Here is a 21260-nt window from a genome sequence, read left to right as displayed (position 1 = left end):
ATTAAACTTTAAGCTTTCTCTTTACTGTATTCTGGGTTCCTTGTTCTGAGTCGCCTGTTTGTGTTTTCTTTCAGAAAAAGAAAGGAAATACGGATGTGAACTTTGCATCAAATCTTTTAATCGAAAATCTCACCTTGTTGAACATATAAAAACTCACACAGGGGAGAAGCCATTCATCTGTTCTGAATGTGGAGACTGTTTTACGCTTAAGGGAAACCTAGCGAGACATAAGAGAATTCACAGCCACGAGAGGCCTTTTCAGTGTACGGATTGCGGTAAACGCTTTTTCCAAAAATCGGACCTTGTAGAACATCAGAGAATTCACACTGGGGAGAAGCCATATCCATGTATCGAATGTGGAAAACGGTTTATCAAGAAATCTGCCCTCGTTAAACATCAGAGAACTCATCGAACGGAGAAGCCATTCTCATGTCTCGAATGCGGGAAACGTTTCAGCCAGAATACAGGGCTTATGGAACATCAGAAAATTCATAGAAACGAGAGACCCTTCTCTTGTGCAGTTTGTGGGAAAAGTTTTACTCAGAAAGGCGGCCTGGCTGAGCATCAGAGAATTCACACGGGAGAGAAGTTATTTTCATGCTCAGATTGCGGAAAATCATTTACTAAGAATTCAGCTCTAATTATTCATCAGAGATTTCATACAGGAGAGAAGCCATTTATATGCTCAGTATGTGAGAAAGGCTTCACCCAAAAATCCGACCTTGTGAAACATCTCCGGATCCACTCTGGGGAGAGGCCCTATTCATGTTCAGTGTGCAGCAAGGGTTTTACCCAGAAGCCAGATCTTATTGAACACGAGAGAATTCACACCGGGGAGAAGCCTTTTACATGTGTGCAGTGTGGGAAAAGTTTTACCCACAGATCAAACTTTGTAAAACATCAGGTCCTCCACAAACAATAGTATTCCTCCCAGTGTGGGGTAGAACATCTCCCACTACCGTGATGTTATAAATCTGGAATGAAGATGATTGACATTTTGATGCAGGGAGCTGTCAGAGACGTCACATTGGGATCTAAGGGTCCTCGGTGTCAGTCTCGCTTTATACAGACACCATTGCGCTGCTTCTTGATTGGAGAGGTGCACTTTGCTTTTAGACGAGTATAATGTGAAAGGGATCTCCGGCCTTTAGGTGGGGAAGCTCATTCATTTCTTCTCGTTTCTCTACTTGCAGTCAGGGAGTAGAGACATTTCTCTTTACATCTAGAGGCAGACCACCCATCTGATTAAATCTAATAATACCAACATTAAATCCTATTGAGAGAGATCTGCTACACTGTAACGAGACTGCTTGTGTGACGGGTAAATAGAATCAGGATGGGGGTCTCAGACTCTGCAGCTAGATTTGGATGTTGCTCCCTCTTATCATGCTGAGATGGTGGAGCTGGAGTTGTGGCCTGTCCTCCCTCTCACAGGATTTGCCTCACACACAGTAAGGGAAGGAATCTGCAGCAGCCTCTTCTCTTCTCCATCCTCCTCTGGGCTCTTTATGTGGTGGGATCCAGGAAGTATGAACATGGCCGCACTGTGTGATGACTGAAGAGGTTGGTGAACATCTGCAGAGATCCCGGAGACAGGGAGACGGCTTTACTGAGATAAGCCATTCAACTCTAAGATCACGTATACAGACGATGTATAGAAATATACAGACGGTTTAAGCTTTAGAGAAACACTGGGGTATGGGGATCCGGTGTTGCCCATAACCGTACATCTATGACTTGTGTGTAATTCATCCACAGGATCGGTTGTAGTAAGCGCACAGCGTTCTTATGTACGCTCGGTAGAATTTCTTAGTTTACAGTATTCCATGTAACATGTAAACTCTTGTACGGTTTTTGGTTTAGCTTTTTTCCTGCTTCGGTAAGCGTTCTCTACCCATGTGATTTCTATGACATCCGACGCTCTTGGTGCTTGCTACGTCTCTTAGTATTAATGCAGTATGTGTCTTGTGCTCCTGTATTACAGAAACCAATAAATCATATGGACATTTTCTTGCCATAAGGAAATCATGCACATATGGATACACTTCTCTCTCTGTTTTATTTGTAGTATTAGTTATCCTTGGAGTGATATCTGTGAGCACAATACGTGTTCTTCAAAACATAAAACTAAAGTCACCCGGCTTTCCTTAGTGCTGTATGAGCAATCAGCAATGTTCTCTACTAAACACTAATGCCAATGTTCTCATCAAATGTTAATGGCAATAAGCTGTGCGGAGCTCTCCTGCAACAATATATACAAGTGGCGACATGCAATCAGTTGAGTGTTGTAATGGAGCAGACGCACGTCTGAAATCCAACCTTGGGGAGAGGAATGAAGTTTTCCTGATAGATGGTGGTGATAGTCCTTTTCTGCCAGGGGCGCACTCCGACCGTTAGCGTGTGCACCACTTGCTTTGCAAATTTGAACAGTTCAGGTAGATCAAGCTACCTCGACATGTTTCTGACGCACCAACTTTCCTTCTCAAGAGTAATCCTGTCCCCTTGGCAGCATGCTATATATAAGCTGTGTGTGTGTATATTAGAGATGCAGAAATTAAAGCAGTATTCTGCTCAACTGGGGGGACAGATCATAATAGAGAAGTCCTATTAACCAGTTCCTGTGGCCCCTGCAGTGCAGCGTCATGGCTTATGGTCCCCAGCTGAGCTCCCAATCCTGTGATGTCATGGTCCCACTCAGCCAATCAGTGAGTGAGGCGGGACACAGCTGCAGTTGCTGAGTGGGTAGTTTCTGTGGGGCACAATGATTCAAAAGCGTTGATGCTGACCGAGAGCTGATAAATTTGGGCCTATGTGTGACCCCTCTATATCACTATGGCTGCCAGCACTGTTCTTATCACACACTAGATTGTGCAGCTTGGCAGCCCCCCATCTGTCTCTTATGGGGAACACTCAGCAGTTAAATCATACTGTAGATTATAAGAGGAAAAGCTTCTTAGAAGACCCTGTGTAATTAAAAAAAATCAGGTTGGGACACACACTTATAACTCAGCAGAAAAAACATTTGCTTACAACTTAGTAGAGATGATCGGACATCAGGAATTTTCAGGTTCGTTCAATCTCGAACCTTTGTCATTTGATTCCCGATTCCTTCCCATTCGTTGGGGAAGGTGGAGACAGCCCGAGTGCTGCCTGGAAAACTAGGTAATAGGCTGTTTCCCTGTTTTTCAGGCAGTATTTCGGCTGTCTCCACTGGATAACCCCCTTTAAAGGGGAACTCCGGATAAGAAAAACTTTATTAAAAGTACATAAGTACAAGTTATATAGATGTGTCTATACAATGTATTACAGTATCTGTACGGTTCTGCTACACTGGTCGCTGATAGAAATCCAGGAAGTAAAAAAAAAATGGCCCCTGTGCCAATTCACATTGTCTCCTGCTGCTATCCCCCCCTAGGAGACAAATCTTCCATGCCTCTGTCTCACATTGTGTGTGCTGAGATCAGGCTGATGATGCAGGCATTATGTCACAGGAGGCGGGGCGGGATAACCCAATCCGCTGACTGATTCATCTTCTCTAACCAGCCAGAAGCAGCTGCTGCACTAATTTTACTGATTGTGATGGGTGGGGGCTGTGATGATCACATGAGGGAAAGCATTGCATTCTGGGAAATGCCAAACCAGGAAGAACAGAAACACAAAACAGAGCAACCCCCCCTCTCCCCCAAACAAATGGATTTTTGGTAGTTCCAAAACTAGTATAGATAGGTAAGTAATGCGTTATGCTTCTGCAGACGTTTCATTTATTTTAACCTCTACCTGGAGTTCCCCTTTAAAGGGGTAGTGCGGTGTTAGAAAATTATTCACTGAATAACACACATTACAAAGTTATACTACTCTGTAATGTATGTTATGTTAGTGAATGGCCCCCTTCCCCGTGTTCCCCCCCACCCCTGGAAGTGTACACTATACATACCTGATTCGTGTCTTGGGGACAATGACGTCGTCTTCAGGAGGACAGCACCAGCCCTCCTTCATGCCCCCCCCCCCCTGCCGCGTCATCAGCTGCTCAGCCGCGATTGGCTGAGCTTAGTAATGCTCAGCCAATTGCGGCTAAGCAGCTTATGACGCGGCAGAAGGGGGCCGGCATGAGGGACGGCTGCAGCGGTTCGACCGGCCTCCCAAAGATTACATCATTGTCAAAAGATGGTGGCCAATGGTTGACACGAATCAGGTGAGTATAATGCACTACACTTCCGGGTTTAGCGTGGGTGGGGGAAACACTGGGAAGGGGGCCATTCACATACATAACATACATTACAAAGTTGTATAACTTTGTAATGTGTGTTATTTTGTGAATAACTGCTTAGCGCCGCACTACCCCTTTAAGTATAGGGCGCCTTGGCTTTCCGCTGAAAGAATTCCGAGCCGAGTCCGCTCGGGATTTCCGCCCCGAGTTGTGAGGACGTCCCGGCCAATGGACAGACATCCCTCCGTAGTAACTGCTGGCTGAGCCAGTACATCAGCCATATTGTTGGCAGCGTCAGACATCCCGGCGCTGAAGAGTTACACGCAATCTAAAACCCTGCTCTTTCAAACAGCCTTGTTGCTTTTCACTTGAACCTACAAACCCTCGTTTACTTTCCTAACCATCACATAACAGCCATTAATGGACGCTCTCAGTTTGTTGGATTCTCAGTGGACGCTCTCAGATCTCTGGAGGTTTTGGTGATCACTCTCAGGTTCCCGGAGGCTCGGCAAACACATTCTGGTTGTTGGATGCTCAGCGGACGCTCTCTGTATTCTGAAGGCTTGAGGAACACTCTGGGGGGCTCAGTGGACGCTCTCTGGTCGCTGGGGGCTCGGCGGACGTTCTCTGGCTATTGGAGTCTCGGCGGACGTTCTCCGGCTGTTGGAGTCTCGGCGGACGCTCTCCGGCCGTTGGAGTCTCGGCGGACGTTCTCCGGACGTCGGAGTCTCGGCGGACGTTCTCCGGCCGTCGGAGTCTCGGCGGACGCTCTCCGGCCGTCGGAGTCTCGGCGGACGCTCTCCGGCCGTCGGAGTCTCGGCGGACGCTCTCCGGCCGTCGGAGTCTCGGCGGACGTTCTCTGGCCGTTGGAGTCTCGGGGAGCTGAAGGATTGTACTTACTCCCCCCTTGGTGGAGCTTTGGCGGGTGAGGGGGCGTCCTGCTCTGATCTATTGGGGAATATAATGTGTGATATAAGTAATGGCATCTTGAGGAGACGCCTCCCCCACCGCGCGCGCGCACACACACACACACACACACACACCACACACCACACACCACACACACACTCCGCTCCGTATAACGCATGTATGTGACTGCAGAGTCCCCCACATAGCGCTGCCAGAACACAGATCCCCGCACGGCGCCATGTCTGGTGTGGGCGCCCGCTCTGATAGGACGGGAGAGGTCACGTGTCCGCCACCAAGCGGAAGTCACTCGAAGCAGGTGGGAAGAATTTCCGGGACAAATACCGGGGACGGGACGGCACCGTGTATGTATACCGCACTGGTGACGTCACCCTCCATATACCGGGGGTCCGGGGCCCGCTCCGTGCTGCACGGCTCACACTCTGTACTATGAGGAGATGAGGAGGCGCCTGTAGGGAAGGACAACAAGTCTCAGGAGTCGCTGGACATATCAGGCCGGTGTGTGACCTATGACCTCTATGCTGAGGTGTAGCTGTGTAGTCGGGTCGCCCTGCAGGGCTCAGTGTGATTTCCTGCAGTGACAGCGCCCCCCCTGGTCCTCAGGCTGTTGGGATTCTGCATCTCAGTAACATTAAAGTGAATGCAGCTGAGTTGTAATACCACACGTGACCTGAGGACAGCAGTGGCGCTGTTTTTGCAAGAAAGTATCTGTGCTGGAGCTAATTCTGAATGACCCCTTTTAGTGGATGTAGAGAGAGGCGAGCGATCCTGTGTCATAGCAAATCAGCGGACGATACGTTACTCTGTTATGTGAGAAGAGTCGGCTGTGATTGGCTGCCAGGAGGAGCTCAGGAGGTACAGCGCCGCAAGGATGAGGGTCACCGACTGCCCATTATACAAAAGGACGCTGGTTGACCTCAACCAGCGTCCTTTTGCATGCACTTACTAGTCATTGCTTCCACTAGCCAGAAACCTACTCCACACTGATGAGGGGCAAAAACCCCGAAACAGCTGTCTGTGGATGGATACCTTGCTTGGGTGGTTTCCTTGATTGGAGACATTCCTTTGCTTGGTTGTTCCTTCCCGGTGGGAAGGTCTGGCTAGTTCACTGACGTCGAGACATGTGATGGTGTCTCTGCAGTGTTCTTTTGCATATTTGATTGCCCATTATACAAGACCGGCGTGTACAGTCACCGACCGCAGATAATACCAGACCACCGTCTACAGTCACCGACTGCCCATTATACAAGACCGGCGTGTACAGTCACTGACCGCAGATAATACCAGACCACCGTCTACAGTCACCGACCGCCCATAATACCAGACCACCGCGTACAGTCACCGACCGCAGATAATATCAGACCACCGCGTACAGTCACTGACCGCAGATAATACCAGACCACCGCGTACAGTCACCGACCGCAGATAATATCAGACCACCGCGTACAGTCACTGACCGCAGATAATACCAGACCACCGCGTACAGTCACCGACCGCGCATAATACCAGACCACCACGTACAGTCACCGACCGCAGATAATACCAGACCACTGCGTACAGTCACCGACCGCAGATAATACCAGACCACTGCGTACAGTCACCGACCGCAGATAATACCAGACCACCGTCTACAGTCACTGACCGCAGATAATACCAGACCACTGCGTACAGTCACCGACCGCCCATAATACCAGACCACCGTGTACAGTCACTGTGTACAGTCACCGACCGCAGATAATACCAGACCACCGTGTACAGTCACCGACCGCAGATAATACCAGACCACCGTGTACAGTCACTGACCGCAGATAATACCAGACCACCGCGTACAGTCACCGACCGCGCATAATACCAGACCACCACGTACAGTCACCGACCGCAGATAATACCAGACCACTGCGTACAGTCACCGACCGCAGATAATACCAGACCACTGCGTACAGTCACCGACCGCAGATAATACCAGACCACCGTCTACAGTCACTGACCGCAGATAATACCAGACCACTGCGTACAGTCACCGACCGCCCATAATACCAGACCACCGTCTACAGTCACCGACCGCAGATAATACCAGACCACTGCGTACAGTCACCAACCGCCCATAATACCAGACCACCGTGTACAGTCACTGTGTACAGTCACCGACCGCAGATAATACCAGACCACCGTGTACAGTCACCGACCGCAGATAATACCAGACCACCGTGTACAGTCACCGACCGCAGATAATACCAGACCACTGGGTACAGTCACCGACTTTCATTTTTGGTTGAAAATAAGACAAGAGAAGAGATGGATTCTGATTCTGGGAACATGTATAATAAATGCTTTGTGTCTCTTTATACAGAATTATACATCTGGGTCACAGTCATAGATCCGGAGAGCGGACCAAGACCCCCAGACCCAACACAGACCCCCCAACATCACTCATCAACATTACTGATGACTGGAGAGGTGAGCAATGCTGCTGGGAATGCTGGGACATCATCCAGGAACACAAGGGATGATGGGTCTGGATGATGACTGGATCATTGTGTGTGTCAGGTTCCTATAAGGTGTCAGGATGTGGCCGTCTATTTCTCCATGGAGGAGTGGGAGTATGTAGAAGGACACAAGGATCTGCACCAGGAGGCCATGATGGAGGACCACCGGCCCCTCACATCACCGGGTAAGAGGAGACTCTCATTGATGGTAAAGGAGAGAGCAGTATTGGGGTCCCCTAGACCCCCCATCATCTGCTCATCACATATACACAATGTATTCAGTCACTGTGTGTGTCTCCTACAGATGGATCCAGTAAGAGGAATCCACCAGAGAGATGTCCCACTCCTCTGGATCCCCAGGACTGTCCGGGGGGAGATGACACTGTCCAAGAAAAACATCAGGTAAATGGAGGTGACGGCTCATGAAACCTAAATGGACACCGTTAATAAAAACATTTAAGCCTGTTCCAACAGAGGCCTCAGTATCCAGCATATTTGTTATTCACTTAATTTTAAAAAAAATATTTTTCTGTGTGAAATTTAAAGTTATAACATTGGCCACTAGATGTCGCTATTGTAAGCTCCACCGCCTGTTGTCAAGTAATGAACATTAATAATTTATAGCCATTTAGACGGTTACCAGGAAGTGAGGGAGGGAGGTTCAAAGCTCTGCCCCTGTGCTGTCAATCACAGTGCAGGGAGAGAGCAACACACATTGGAGAGGCAGACAGAGAGGCACACTAATCCTGTATACCTAGTGTGTATGATTTTTTCATCTATCATTTCATTTTCTACAGTATAAATAACTATATTGACAAATAGCTTTTTGTAAACAATTTTGCCGCAAATTCACCTGAATGATGGTAAAGTTACATAATTTGGTGAAAATTGTACAATTCTAAATAACATCACGCTATTTTTTTCATGTGTCATTTCATGCAAATTCACGGTAAAACATTGCACAGTTTTAGAAAAATTTGTGCCACTCGCAATAAAATTGCATAATTTTTTACCATGAACTTTAAAATTTTGGAATTTTAGAAAAATGCGCAAATCACGAAAAAATTGTGTAACTTATTATTGCAAATTGACAATGAAAAAATTGTGCCAATCAAAAAAAAAATAGCAAGAAAAGATAAGAGGGAAAGGGCGCTTTGTAGTGTAGAGGAAGATCTCAGTCCCCGTCCACTCACCTGATAGGATTGTGATAGGCAGATAGGCACAACTCTACCTACAGCATATAGCAAGACCACCGCAGCACAGGAGGAGGAGCAACCAATAGGGGAAGGTGGGTTCTTGGCAGGACCACAGAAACTGCAACAGGTCCACTTAAAGGGAACCTGTCACCCCCCGTGCAGGGGTGACAGGCTCCCGACCCCCCGTTAGAGCCCCCTATACTCACCTAATCCCGCCGGGTCCCACTTCTGGAGGTGGTCGGGTGACGGAGATCTCAGCCGCTGCAGCCCGGCGTGCGCTGAGAGATGAGTCCAACGCTCATAGAGAATGACGGAGCGCTGGACTCTCCTGTCATTCTCTATGGGTGTTGGACTCACCTCTCAGCGCGCGCGCGCCGGGCTGCAGCGGATGAGATCTTAATCACCCGACCACCTCCAGAAGCGGGACCCGGCGGGATTAGGTGAGTATAGGGGGCTCTAACGGGGGGTCGGGAGCCTGTCACCCCGGCACGGGGGGTGACAGGTTCCCTTTAAGTGCGAGGGGCAGATGGGGCAGTGTGTGAAGTGGACAACCACATCGAAACTGCATGAATGGTTGCGGTGTCCAACAGGCCACCTCAGAGCTCAAACCAGTTTCCAAAGAAATAGTTTTATTGAACGTGACGCGTTTCGGCACTAAAATACAACAGTGTCTTTCTCAGACGTACTGTTTTTTATTGTAAATTTATGGTAACTCCACAATTTTAGAATATTTTTCGCCAATTTCAGAAAAAAAGTGTATAAGAATTGCACAATTTTAGCTAGAATTGCACCATTAGAAACATACAAAAAAGCTATTTCTCAATATAACCATAAATTTATTTGTACTGTAAAAAAAAAACGTATAGATGTCACAGTTATACACAAAGTATAGGGATGGCCGAATCTACAGTAGGAACAAAACAAAGCCATTCACTTTGTCCCTACTGTAGATTCACTCATCTCTAATAAAGCATATAGAATTAGTCCAGGAGATATTACCTTATGTGCCTCTCTGTCTCTGATGTCTGTTGCTCTCTTCCTGCACTGTGATTGACAGCATAGGAGCAGAGATTTGAACTTTCCTTCCTCACTTCCTGGTCACTGTCTATATAGTTATAATTACTTACGTTATTCCTTGACAACAGGCGGTTGGGCATAAAGTAGTGACACCTAGAGGCTAATGTTATAACTTTAAAGCGACTCTTTACCCACAATCTGTCCCCCCCAAACCACTTGTACCTTCGGATAGCTGCTTTTAATCCAAGATCTGCCCTGGGCTCCGTTCGGCAGGTGATGCAGTTATTGTCTTAAAAAACAACTTTTAAACTTACAGCCCCGTGCCCTACAGACGTGGCCGAGAATATCTGTGCCCTAACCTTGCACCACCCCTCCGTCCCTCCTCCCCACCCTCTTCATCATTAGGAATGCCACTGGAACATTTTCTCCTGTCTGAACATTTGCACAGGTGCCTAAACGATCCAGTCCATGTGCCGTGCTGACACAGGTGAGGAATAGGAGACAATCTGCCTGGAGCATTTCTAATGATGAGGAGGGTGGGGAGGAGGGACAGAGAGGTTGTGCCTGCCTAATGCATACACAAGCTAAGCCCCGGCTGTTGGGCTGCCAGTATAACAGTTGTTTTTTAGGACAATAACTGCATCACCTGCCAAACGGACCCCAGGACAGATCAGGGATTAAAAGTAGCTATCTGAAGGTACAAGTGGTTTGGGGGGGGGGGGGGGTCAGATTGTGGGTACAGAGTCGCTTTAATTTTCACACAGAGACACATGGTCCCTTTCATATATCCGTCTGTACGTTAAGGATATAGAGGAATACTTTTTTCTGTGCTACTAGGAGTCAGACGCTTTTCCGATCTCCTGAATAACTGTAAGCTGGAGTGCTTCCTCTCTCCGCCTCCCTGCTTGATTGACACCTGAAGGGTCAGGTATGGGGGGGGGGGGGGGGGGGGAAGTGTTACAGCTTGAGCTCAGGAACGCCTCTTTGATTCCTCTTACTATATATTAAAAGTATTTTTCAACATTCTGGAAGCACAGAGCGATATATCTAAGGTACCAGGTGTCTCCCTGATCGAACAGCTCTCTAACAGTGTCAGCAGTTGGAAATGTCTATTGCAGGTAACAGATTCCCTTGAATTTACTTTTGCAGAAATCAGTACAAGTCATTTCAAGAAACTGTATCAAGCAAGAGTTTCCTTCTGTGCTCAAAAAGCTGTTCTCCTACCTACACACACACACACACACACACACACACACACACACACACACACACACACACACACCTTATCTGTTCATTATCAGCCAAACTCGTCTACATTACTGAGGAGCAAAGTGAAGACGGGTTCTGCTTTGTCCATTATAACCTATGGAGGGAGGAGGGGCTGTGGGGGGATGAGTGAGCAGGGAGGAGACAAGCAGCTGTGCACTTTGGAGACTGTCTGGGCACATGGGATCTTGGTGAATGTAGATTGCAGGATGTTGTGCTGTGCACGGCTGTCTTTTCTCCTCTCTGTGCTCACTCTTCCCCCTTGGCCCCTCCCTCCTCCATAGACCATAATAGACACAGAAAAGCTACTGCTTCTTAAGTGGCGGTAGGGGGCGGTGGCAGCTTTGTGAGTACAGAAGGAAACTCTTTTCTTAATAAATCTTGTTACAGAGTTTCTTATAATCACTTGTACTCTTCATAGTTATTGATTTCTGCAAAGTGACATTTAAGTGACAGGTACACTTTAAATATCAGGTCATTAAAGTAAAGTTATTGATGGTTTTCCTTGATTCAGGATGACAATCAGATACGTATTAAAGTAGAAGTTAAACAGGAAGATGATGCTGACATGGCTTCCATTGTGATGGAGGACCACCGGCCCCTCACATCACCGGGTAAGAGGAGACTCTCATTGATGGTAAAGGAAAGAGCAGTATTGGGGTCCCCTAGACCCCCCATCATCTGCTCATCACATATACACAATGTATTCAGTCACTGTGTGTGTCTCCTACAGATGGATCCAGTAAGAGGAATCCACCAGAGAGATGTCCCGCTCCTCTGGATCCCCAGGACTGTCCGGGGGGAGATGACACTGTCCTGCAGGAGGAGCAGGTAGATGGAGGGAGAGATGACACTGTCCTGCAGGAGGAGCAGGTAGATGGAGGGAGAGATGACACTGTCCTGCAGGAGGAGCAGGTAGATGGAGGGGGAGGTGACACTGTCCTGCAGGAGGAGCAGGTAGATGGACGGGGAGATGACACTGTCCTGCAGGAGGAGCAGGTAGATGGAGGGGGAGGTGACACTGTCCTGCAGGAGCAGCAGGGAGATGGAGGGGGAGAGAACACTGTCCTGCAGGAGGAGCAGGGAGATGGAGGAGGGGGAGACGACACTGTCCTGCAGGAGGAGCAGGTAGATGGAAGGGGAGATGACACTGTCCTGCAGGAGGAGCAGGTAGATGGAGGGGGAGATGACACTGTCCTGCAGGAGGAGCAGGGAGATGGAGGAGGAGATGACACTGTCCTGCAGGAGGAGCAGGTAGATGGGAGGGGAAGATGACACTGTCCTGCAGGAGGAGCAGCTAGATGGAGGGGGGGAGATGACACTGTCCTGCAGGAGGAGCAGGGAGATGGAGGGGGAGATGACACTGTCCTGCAGGAGGAGCAGCTAGATGGAGGGGGAGATGACACTGTCCTGCAGGAGGAGCAGGTAGATGGAGGGGGAGATGACACTGTCCTGCAGGAGGAGCAGGTAGATGGAGGGGGAGATGACACTGTCCTGCAGGAGGAGCAGGTAGATGGAGGGGGAGATGACACTGTCCTGCAGGAGGAGCAGGTAGATGGAGGGGGAGATGACACTGTCCTGCAGGTAGATGGAGATGGAGATGACACTGTCCTGCAGGAGGAGCAGGGAGGGAGAGATGACACTGTCCTGCAGGAGGAGCAGGTAGATGGACGAGGAGATGACACTGTCCTGCAGGAGGAGCAGGGAGATGGAGGGGGAGATGACACTGTCCTGCAGGAGGAGCAGTGAGATGGAGGTGGAGATGACACTGTCCTGCAGGAGGAGCAGGGAGATGGAGGGGGGAGATGACACTGTCCTGCAGGAGGAGCAGGTAGATGGAGGGGGAGATGACACTGTCCTGCAGGAGGAGCAGGGAGATGGAGGGGGAGGAGATGACACTGTCCTGCAGGAGGAGCAGGGAGATGGAGGAGGAGATGACACTGTCCTGCAGGAGGAGCAGGGAGATGAAGGGGGAGATGACACTGTCCTGCAGTAGGAGCAGGGAGATGGAGGAGGAGATGACACTGTCCTGCAGGAGGAGCAGGTAGATGGAAGGGGAGATGACACTGTCCTGCAGGAGGAGCAGGGAGATGGAGGGGGACATGACACTGTCCTGCAGGAGGAGCAGGTAGATGGAGGAGGAGATGACACTGTCCTGCAGGAGGAGCAGGAAGATGGAGGGGGAGGAGATGACACTGTCCTGCAGGAGGAGCAGGTAGATGGAGGGAGAGATGACACTGTCCTGCAGGAGCAGCAGGTAGATGGAGGGGGAGGAGATGACACTGTCCTGCAGGAGGAGCAGGTAGATGGAGGGAGAGATGACACTGTCCTGCAGGAGCAGCAGGTAGATGGAGGGGGAGGAGATGACACTGTCCTGCAGGAGGAGCAGGTAGATGGAGGGGGAGATGACACTGTCCTGCAGGAGGAGCAGGGAGATGGAGGGGGAGATGACACTGTCCTGCAGGAGGAGCAGGGAGATGGAGGGGGAGGAGATGACACTGTCCTACAGGAGGAGCAGGGAGATGGAGAGAGATGACACTGTCATGCAGGAGGAGCAGGTAGATGGGCGGGGGGAGATGACACTGTCCTGCAGGAGGAGCAGGTAGATGGAGAGAGAGATGACACTGTCATGCAGGAGGAGCAGGTAGATGGAGGAGGGGAGATGACACTGTCCTGCAGGAGGAGCAGGTAGATGGAGGAGGGGAGATGACACTGTCCTGCAGGAGGAGCAGGTAGATGAAGGGGGAGATGACACTGTCCTGCAGGAGGAGCAGGTAGATGGAGGGGGAGATGACACTATCCTGCAGGAGGAGCAGGTAGATGGAGGGGGGGATGACACTGTCCTGCAGGAGGAGCAGGTAGATGGAGGGGGAGATGACACTGTCCTGCAGGAGGAGCAGGTAGATGGAGAGGGAGATGACACTGTCCTGCAGGAGGAGCAGGTAGATGGAGGAGGGGAGATGACACTGTCCTGCAGGAGGAGCAGGGAGATGGAGGGGGAGATGACACTGTCCTGCAGGAGGAGCAGGGAGATGGAGGGGGAGATGACACTGTCCTGCAGGAGGAGCAGGTAGATGGAGGGGGAGATGACACTGTCCTGCAGGAGGAGCAGAGAGATGGAGGGGGAGATGACACAGTCCTGCAGGAGGAGCAGGGAGATGGAGGGGGAGATGACACTGTCCTGCAGGAGGAGCAGGTAGATGGAGGGGGAGATGACACTGTCCTGCAGGAGGAGCAGGGAGGAGGGGGAGATGACACTGTCCTGCAGGAGGAGCAGGTAGATGGAGAGAGAGATGACACTGTCCTGCAGGAGGAGCAGGTAGATGGAGGAGGGGAGATGACACTGTCCTGCAGGAGGAGCAGGGAGATGGAGGAGGAGATGACACTGTCCTGCAGGAGGAGCAGGTAGATGGAGGGGAAGATGACACTGTCCTGCAGGAGGAGCAGGGAGATGGAGGGGGAGATGACACTGTCCTGCAGGAGGAGCAGGTAGATGGAGGGGGAGATGACACTGTCCTGCAGGAGGAGCAGGGAGATGGAGGAGGAGATGACACTGTCCTGCAGGAGGAGCAGGTAGATGGAGGGGAAGATGACACTGTCCTGCAGGAGGAGCAGGGAGATGGAGGGGGAGATGACACTGTCCTGCAGGAGGAGCAGGGAGATGGAGGGGACGTCTCATAAAATTTAAAGATCATATAATGATATAAAGTTAATGTTTTCTTTTTTTATTCAGGATGACAATCGGGTTTGTTTCAAAGTAGAAGTTAAAGAGAAAGATGAGGCTGACATGGTGACTGATGAGTATAAGGAGAATGTCGCCAATGTATATAGAGGCCCAGGTACGTAAGTTACGCTGATGAAGAGAAACACATTGTCATCTTTACTTGGCACTGTACTTATACTGCATGCTATAGCCGGGCTGTATGCAAACAACTGCCTGTACAAGTGCCGTAGGGCAACTAGAGAACAAGGTCTAAAGGTGCTTATATATCACAAAAATATTTTCGAATATTTAAAAACAGAAAAACATCCATTTCTTCAACTAGAAAAGCCTAAAGGAATAAAGAGAACATCAGTGAACATGTAAAATCAAAACCCCTCAAAAGCTGCTGATCTTTTTTGGTCTATACTTACATTTTTTATTGGTTTTCCTGTATATTTTATGATTAAAGCGTAACTGTCATGTTTTTTTTATTGCAGAAATCAGTAGTATAAGCGATTTTGAGAAACTCTGTAATAGGTTTCATCAGCCGAAAAAGCCTCCTTCTGTCCTCAAGAAGCAATCTCCCAGCCTCCCCCCTGACTTCTTATCTGTACATTATCAGGCAAACACGTCTTCATTACAGAGAAGCCAGTGAAGACGGGCTCTGCTCTCTCCATTGTAAGCCTATGAAGGGGGGAGGGGCTGAGGGAGATGAGGGAGCAGGAAGAGGTGACATGAAGGTCAGCTGTTTGTAGACTTTCTGGGCACCTAAAAAGCTAAATTCAGGTGTCAGAAAGGTCAGTGCTTATCTATGAACTTACTGAGAGAAGATTGCAGGGTGTTGTGCTGTGCAGGACTGCTCCGTGCTCACTCACTCCTAACAGCCCCTCCCCTCTCCATAGCCACATAATGGAGACAGAAATCCTGCTTCATTTGATGTGAGGGGGGAGGCTGGGAGATTTGCTTTTTCAGTACAGAAGGAAACTCTTTTAGTACATAAAACCTATTACAGAGTTTCTTAAAATCGCTTGTACTGTTGATATTTAATGTTTTCAGAAAAATGACCCTGAAATGACAGTTACGCTTTAAGTAAAGGGAGTCGTTACAAAGTACAAAAAGTCACAGAAAAAACCCCAAAGCCTCAAATATACTTTGCAGATAGGAAAATAAGAGGGTTTTTTTTTTTGTTTTTTTTTATATCCTCTTTATTTAACATAATCTTATATATAGAAAACAAAGCTCCACAATTCTTAAAATACAGGGATTAGAGTTACAGCTCTGAGCAAGTGAGGAGGAAAAAAAATGTTCCCGGTCACTGTAGCTGATCAGTCTATATAAATAATAAGGGGTATTATGATGATATTAAAGGGGGATTCCACTCACACATAACCTTTGATATGTTGCTGCCCATGGTGAGGCTAACAATTTCCTCTATACTTGTTATCTATTCAGTCTCCTTCCCCCAGTTCTCAGTTGCTGCTTTCTGCTGAAGACACAAAAATCTGTGTGTGAGCTTTTCTCTCTGTCTCCCCCTCCCTTCTGAGACGGCTGATGTAAACAAGTCCCTGGCTGGCTGTATCTGCAACATTGTAATTTCTTTTTAATGCTGGGAGAATTAATCTAGGGTCAAGTTGCTGATGAACTCACTGCGATTATTTCTCCCAGCATTACAAAGAAGTTACAATGCTACAGATACAGCCAGCCAAGGAGTTGTTTACACCAGCCGTCTCAGAAGGGAGGGGGTAGGAGGGGGAGACAAAGAGAAAAGCTCACACACAGATTTTTGTGTCTTCAGCAGAAAACAGCAGCTGAGAACTGGGGGAAGAAGACTGAATAGATAATAACAAGTATGGAAGGAATTGCTAGTCTCACCATGGGCAGCAATATATAAGAAGTTATGTTTGAGTGGAATACTCAGTTAAATTTTTCTAATTTGTCATCTTTTAAGGCTGTATGGAACCCCACATAGTGTATATAAGGTTGTCTCCACATCCGCTTACTTGACATCTGACCTGTCCCCCCTCCCCTGTATGTGTCTCATGCAGATGGGTCCTTCACCAGAATCAAAGTAGAGCGATCCCCCAGTCCTGAGATCTCCCAGTATCATCCACAGGAAGACCATGAAGTCCCGCTGGAGGAGCAGATGGATGAAGCCGAGGTCTCAGCCACATCCGTTTATCTACACGTTATAATCTGTAGACGAGAGGTGTCGGTTTTATGAATGGATTTCGGTCTAATTACAATTTAGTATATAAATATTATATATAATGTCACTTATTAAATAGTTTTTTTTTTTTTAGTTTTGTTCGGTGTTGAAGTAATAACATATCCTGTATCATTTTCTTTGGCTCTCAGCTTGGAGATGAGGTGATCATTAAAGTCGAAGAAGTGGACAATGACGCGTTGTATCTTATGAGTGATGGGCGCTATAAGGAGGGTGGAGTATCTGCTGACATCAGCGCAGGTAAGGAGTAGACCGTCATTCCCTGCCTGCTTATTCTGCATATGGCTTTGCCATCTCAAAGTGTCCCGGAGTCTCCGTCTCTATGGGTATAATATGATGATGCGTAAGTGATGTGAGTCGTGATCTGAAAACATCTGCTAGTCAGTCTCCATGTGCATTTCATTATAACGCAATCTCGGTATAAGTCTTATCTTTCTATATCAATCGTCTGTTTTGATGGCGATTTTATGTTTTTCAGAGACTCGTTCATATAAAGATTGCAGTAAATCTTTAACCGAGGAACCATATCTCACCAAATCTAAAAAGAAACAAGCGAAAAATCGTTCATTTATCTGTTTTGAATGTGGGGACACATTCACATTGAAGGGAAACCTGGAGAGACACAAAAGGATTCACAAAGACGATCGGCCCTTTAAGTGCCTGGACTGCACAAAAAGCTTTTTCCACAGATCAGATCTTGTTAACCATCAGAGAATTCACACGGGGGAGAAGCCATATCCCTGTTCTGAATGCGGAAAATCTTTTGGCAAGAAATCAGTTCTTAGTAAACATCAGAAGATTCACACAATTGGGAAGCCATTCTCATGTTCTGAATGTGGGAAACGTTTTGGCCAGGAATCGGGTCTCCAGGGGCATGAAAAAATTCATAGAAATGAGAGACCGTTTTCTTGTTCCTATTGCGAGAAAAGTTTTACCCATAGAGCAGGCCTTGCCGAGCATCAGAAGATCCACACGCGGGATAACCTTTTTTCGTGCTCTGAATGTGGGAAATCGTTTACGAAGAATTCGGCTCTAATTATCCATCAGAGATTCCATACGGGGGAGAAGCCATTTATATGTTTAGTATGTAAGAAAGGCTTCACCCAGAAATCTGACCTTGTGAAACATCTCCGCATCCATTCAGGGGAGAAGCCGTATAAATGTTCAGTGTGCGGAAAGAGTTTTACCCAGAAGTCGGATCTTATCGAACATGAGAGAATTCACACTGGGGAGAAGCCATACTCATGTTTGCAATGTGGGAGATGTTTTACCCATAGATCAAACTTTGTAAAACATTTGGTCCTTCACAAATCGTAGTCCAGATGTTTGGTAATGGGCTGTTATTATGCTTCTTTGAAACCATAGAGCATTGGGTTCACCACCTTACACCCGTCATCATCATCTCTGGGGCACTACCGTTCCAAGAACGTTTCTTGGTTGTCATGAGGACGGCGTTGCTCTACATGACTTCTGAACACCAAGGGCTGTATCAAAGTATAATGTAGACACGAGGAAAGAAGCAAGACTTATGTTTTCATCACATTTCTCGCTAGGACAGGTACCGACGCATTTCACATCTTAACAGAAAGAGCTAAACTTCTCTCCGGCCTGTGTACGACCTAGATAACGTGGCTCCCACAGGTGGGCTTCTATGTCTTTGCAGATTATATCATAAGACAGCGGGATTGGTGAATATTATAACATCGTCACTTTATGTTGCTGTGGTATTGTCCGAGTCGGCACGTACAGGATGTTTTTAGTGCTGTATGACCTGATGGGATATGAGGTCTGTTAGGTGGACGTTCTGTCTTGTTTTATGGAGTTAATAGCACAGTTGGGTTATATGAGAAGCCTCAGCGCTCTGGCAGATCTGGCGACTGATAAACTCATGCGAGTTATGATGATGGTAAATTTTGCTCTACAGACGACTGTTTTTCCTGTGAAATATTAGGTAATCTGTGATGGAGGCTCCGAGCCCTCCTCTGCCTGATCAACTGGAAAATGACTGCAGCAGTTCAGTGGCCTTTCAGGCAGAAGATACTCCTGGGATTGTGCTGCAGGCTGCCAGAAATAAAGAATGATGTGCTTTTTGTTTTTACTTTCTCTTGGTTGGAAAACTGGGTTGATGGTGGGTGCAGGGGTCAGTACTTCTGCCTCTCATCCCCCCAAAGGCTCACAGCTCCCTTCCTTCCCTACCAGCGATCCCTCTCACTAGAGAGCTAAAGGGGGACCCTTCGGGGGGTTGGATATAATCGGGATTAGGTGAGTGTACTCCCCACCTCTCCATCAGAGCTTTGTGGCTCCCGTACACCTTTTAGTATCCTCTTCCCTCCCTTCACCTCATGTTTTGCCCCCACACTCTCTCCCCTTCTCTTGTGTTCAGATTCCACCACCCGTCCCTGAGCCGGGGCAGCAGTCTGGTTGCAGTGCACTTTGCTTTGTCCTTTCTGCCCCATTACTAATTGAGGTTCTGAATCCATTACTATCTGCCAGTCGACTGAGGAACAGTGGGTAGAGCAGTTTCCTTCCCTCTTAGGATATTTTCACACTGAGCAAATGGGGTGGAATTCTGCCACGGAATCCTGTCTTCCTCAGTGTTCGACCACATGACATGTCAATTCTTTGAGCGGAGGCGCGCGAGCCGTCCCATAGAGATTCAGTCTGACACTGAGCAAGGTGGAATTCCACCCAATTTGCTCAGTGTAAACATACCCTTAGGGTGCATTCCCACTGCATATATGTCAGCATTGTGCCAAAATGTGACGCTGACATATCTAAGCACAGGCAGGAGTCTCATAGACTTTAATGGCCTGAACACTGTTAGTGGCTACGTTCACGTCCTTTTCTGAACATATACATGTTTGTACTTGGACCCTAAACCACACTAAGCTGCACTTTAAGATTGGAGTACAAACACACATATGTTCAGAAAATTAGCTGAGCATAGTCACTAGCTGATTGTGTGTGCAGTCTCCATACATGTCTTGTGTGTCCTTATACCTGTATGTTGACAACTGTTTCTGACAGTATGCCGACATATAGGTGCCTCACAATACACAACTGAAGTGTGAACCATCTTTGTCTCACACATAGATTGTCATTATGCCTCATACACATAATGACGCTAAACGTTCATCTGTTCTCAAAAGAGAGAATAAAAGGATTGAACAGCTGAAATCCGAAACGCCGACCTTTCCTTCCCGTAATCCCTTTGGGGAGAGGCAGGAGGCCACCATAAGCTTTAGAGAGTCGTCCAGTCCCATTACAGTCAGAAGTGTTGGGTAACTTTTCTTTGAAGGACCGCACCAGGTAGAAGTGTAATGCGCCATCCATTACAGCAGAGCCGCGTGCATAACTTTTAAGTGTATGGGAATCTCCATGGTTGATTTTCACTCCCTTTAGTTCTAAGCTTAGCGGATCCAGCTTCCCATTCCTCTTGGATCTCTTTTTTACTGACGTATGTGAGGTTGCTGGCAGCCATGGCTGTCACTTGCCCCATGAATAAACTTCAGTGCCTATTCCCTAAAAAAATAACATGTTTCCATACCCCAGACAACTTTTCATGGAGTCCCTATACACAGCAATCTGCTTTCTCCCTAGACTGGCTATCCAGTCTCCCCCTCCCAATATAACCAGCCCACCAGTGTGGCTTCCATCTTCTGCTCCTTGGGTCCTCACAAGGGTTTATGGCACCTCTATGGTTTTGGAGGATTTTGAACAGCTGGGATAGCCTTCAAATCATCCTTAAAGGGGTTATCCAGTGCTACAAAAACATGGCCACTTTCTTTCAGAGACAACACGTCTCCAGGTCAGGTGCAGTTTGCAATTAAGCTCCATTCACATCAATGGAACTGAGCAGCAAAACCCCACCCAGACTGGAGACAAGAGTGGGGCTGTCTCTGGAAGAAAGTGGCCATGTTTTTGTAGCGCTGGATAACCCCTTTAACATTATTGCTCCTCCCTCTATCCATGTGGATACCCTTCCTGGCCCTGCTGGCACCCAGTGGGACATGCCAGCTCACAGTAGGGGTTTGTGGATATATCAGAAGTTTTTTCCTAATGTAAGTCTATGTGTGTCTGAATTGGCACAACAGTAAGGACCAGCACCATTACAGGGAAATAGAGCATTGGGAAAGTATGGCGACCAGGGCAGCCGTTTACTCTCACAAGCCTTATGCTGTTGGTTGCTGGAGGACTTCTTAAAGGGGTTGTCCAGGATGAAAATATTATGGCT

At 48.0% G+C, this 21260-nt stretch overlaps 3 protein-coding genes across 6 annotated transcripts in view; 2 read left to right on the top strand and 1 right to left on the bottom strand.

The window, feature by feature from the left end:
• The window catches only part of LOC138798974 (zinc finger protein 271-like), a 37682-nt gene extending 35672 nt beyond the window's left edge, over positions 1 to 2010 (top strand). Inside the window, exon 9 of one of the 2 annotated variants that reach the window (XM_069979624.1) lies at positions 170 to 2010. In XM_069979624.1, the coding sequence (XP_069835725.1) occupies positions 170 to 922 (753 nt within the window). In that variant the 3' untranslated portion in view covers positions 923 to 2010. Of the gene's footprint in view, positions 1 to 74 lie in introns of both variants that reach the window. The other variant, XM_069979622.1, reaches the window with a different exon arrangement.
• LOC138799069 (zinc finger protein 585A-like) overlaps positions 1 to 21260 on the bottom strand; it is a 201897-nt gene that overhangs the window by 166321 nt on the left and 14316 nt on the right. The window lies entirely within an intron of this gene.
• On the top strand, positions 5411 to 20620 carry LOC138798975 (zinc finger protein 70-like). Of its 3 annotated transcripts, none has more exons than XM_069979627.1 (10): positions 5411 to 5478; positions 7485 to 7591; positions 7682 to 7805; positions 7925 to 8022; positions 11614 to 11713; positions 11833 to 11930; positions 14833 to 14938; positions 16848 to 17008; positions 17158 to 17266; positions 17505 to 20620. In XM_069979627.1, exons 2-10 carry the CDS (start codon positions 7580 to 7582, stop codon positions 18341 to 18343), a joined length of 1647 nt encoding a protein of 548 aa, XP_069835728.1. In that variant the 5' UTR covers positions 5411 to 5478; positions 7485 to 7579; the 3' UTR covers positions 18344 to 20620. The 3 variants fall into 3 exon arrangements, with proteins under 3 accessions (XP_069835728.1, XP_069835727.1, XP_069835726.1); XM_069979626.1 differs by having other exon boundaries at positions 5429 to 5632; XM_069979625.1 differs by lacking the exon at positions 5411 to 5478 and adding an exon at positions 5729 to 5989.

Source organism: Dendropsophus ebraccatus, chromosome 8 (genome assembly GCF_027789765.1).
Source record: "Dendropsophus ebraccatus isolate aDenEbr1 chromosome 8, aDenEbr1.pat, whole genome shotgun sequence".
Lineage (NCBI taxonomy): Eukaryota > Metazoa > Chordata > Amphibia > Anura > Hylidae > Dendropsophus > Dendropsophus ebraccatus.
This window is presented reverse-complemented; position numbering and strand designations above follow the sequence as displayed.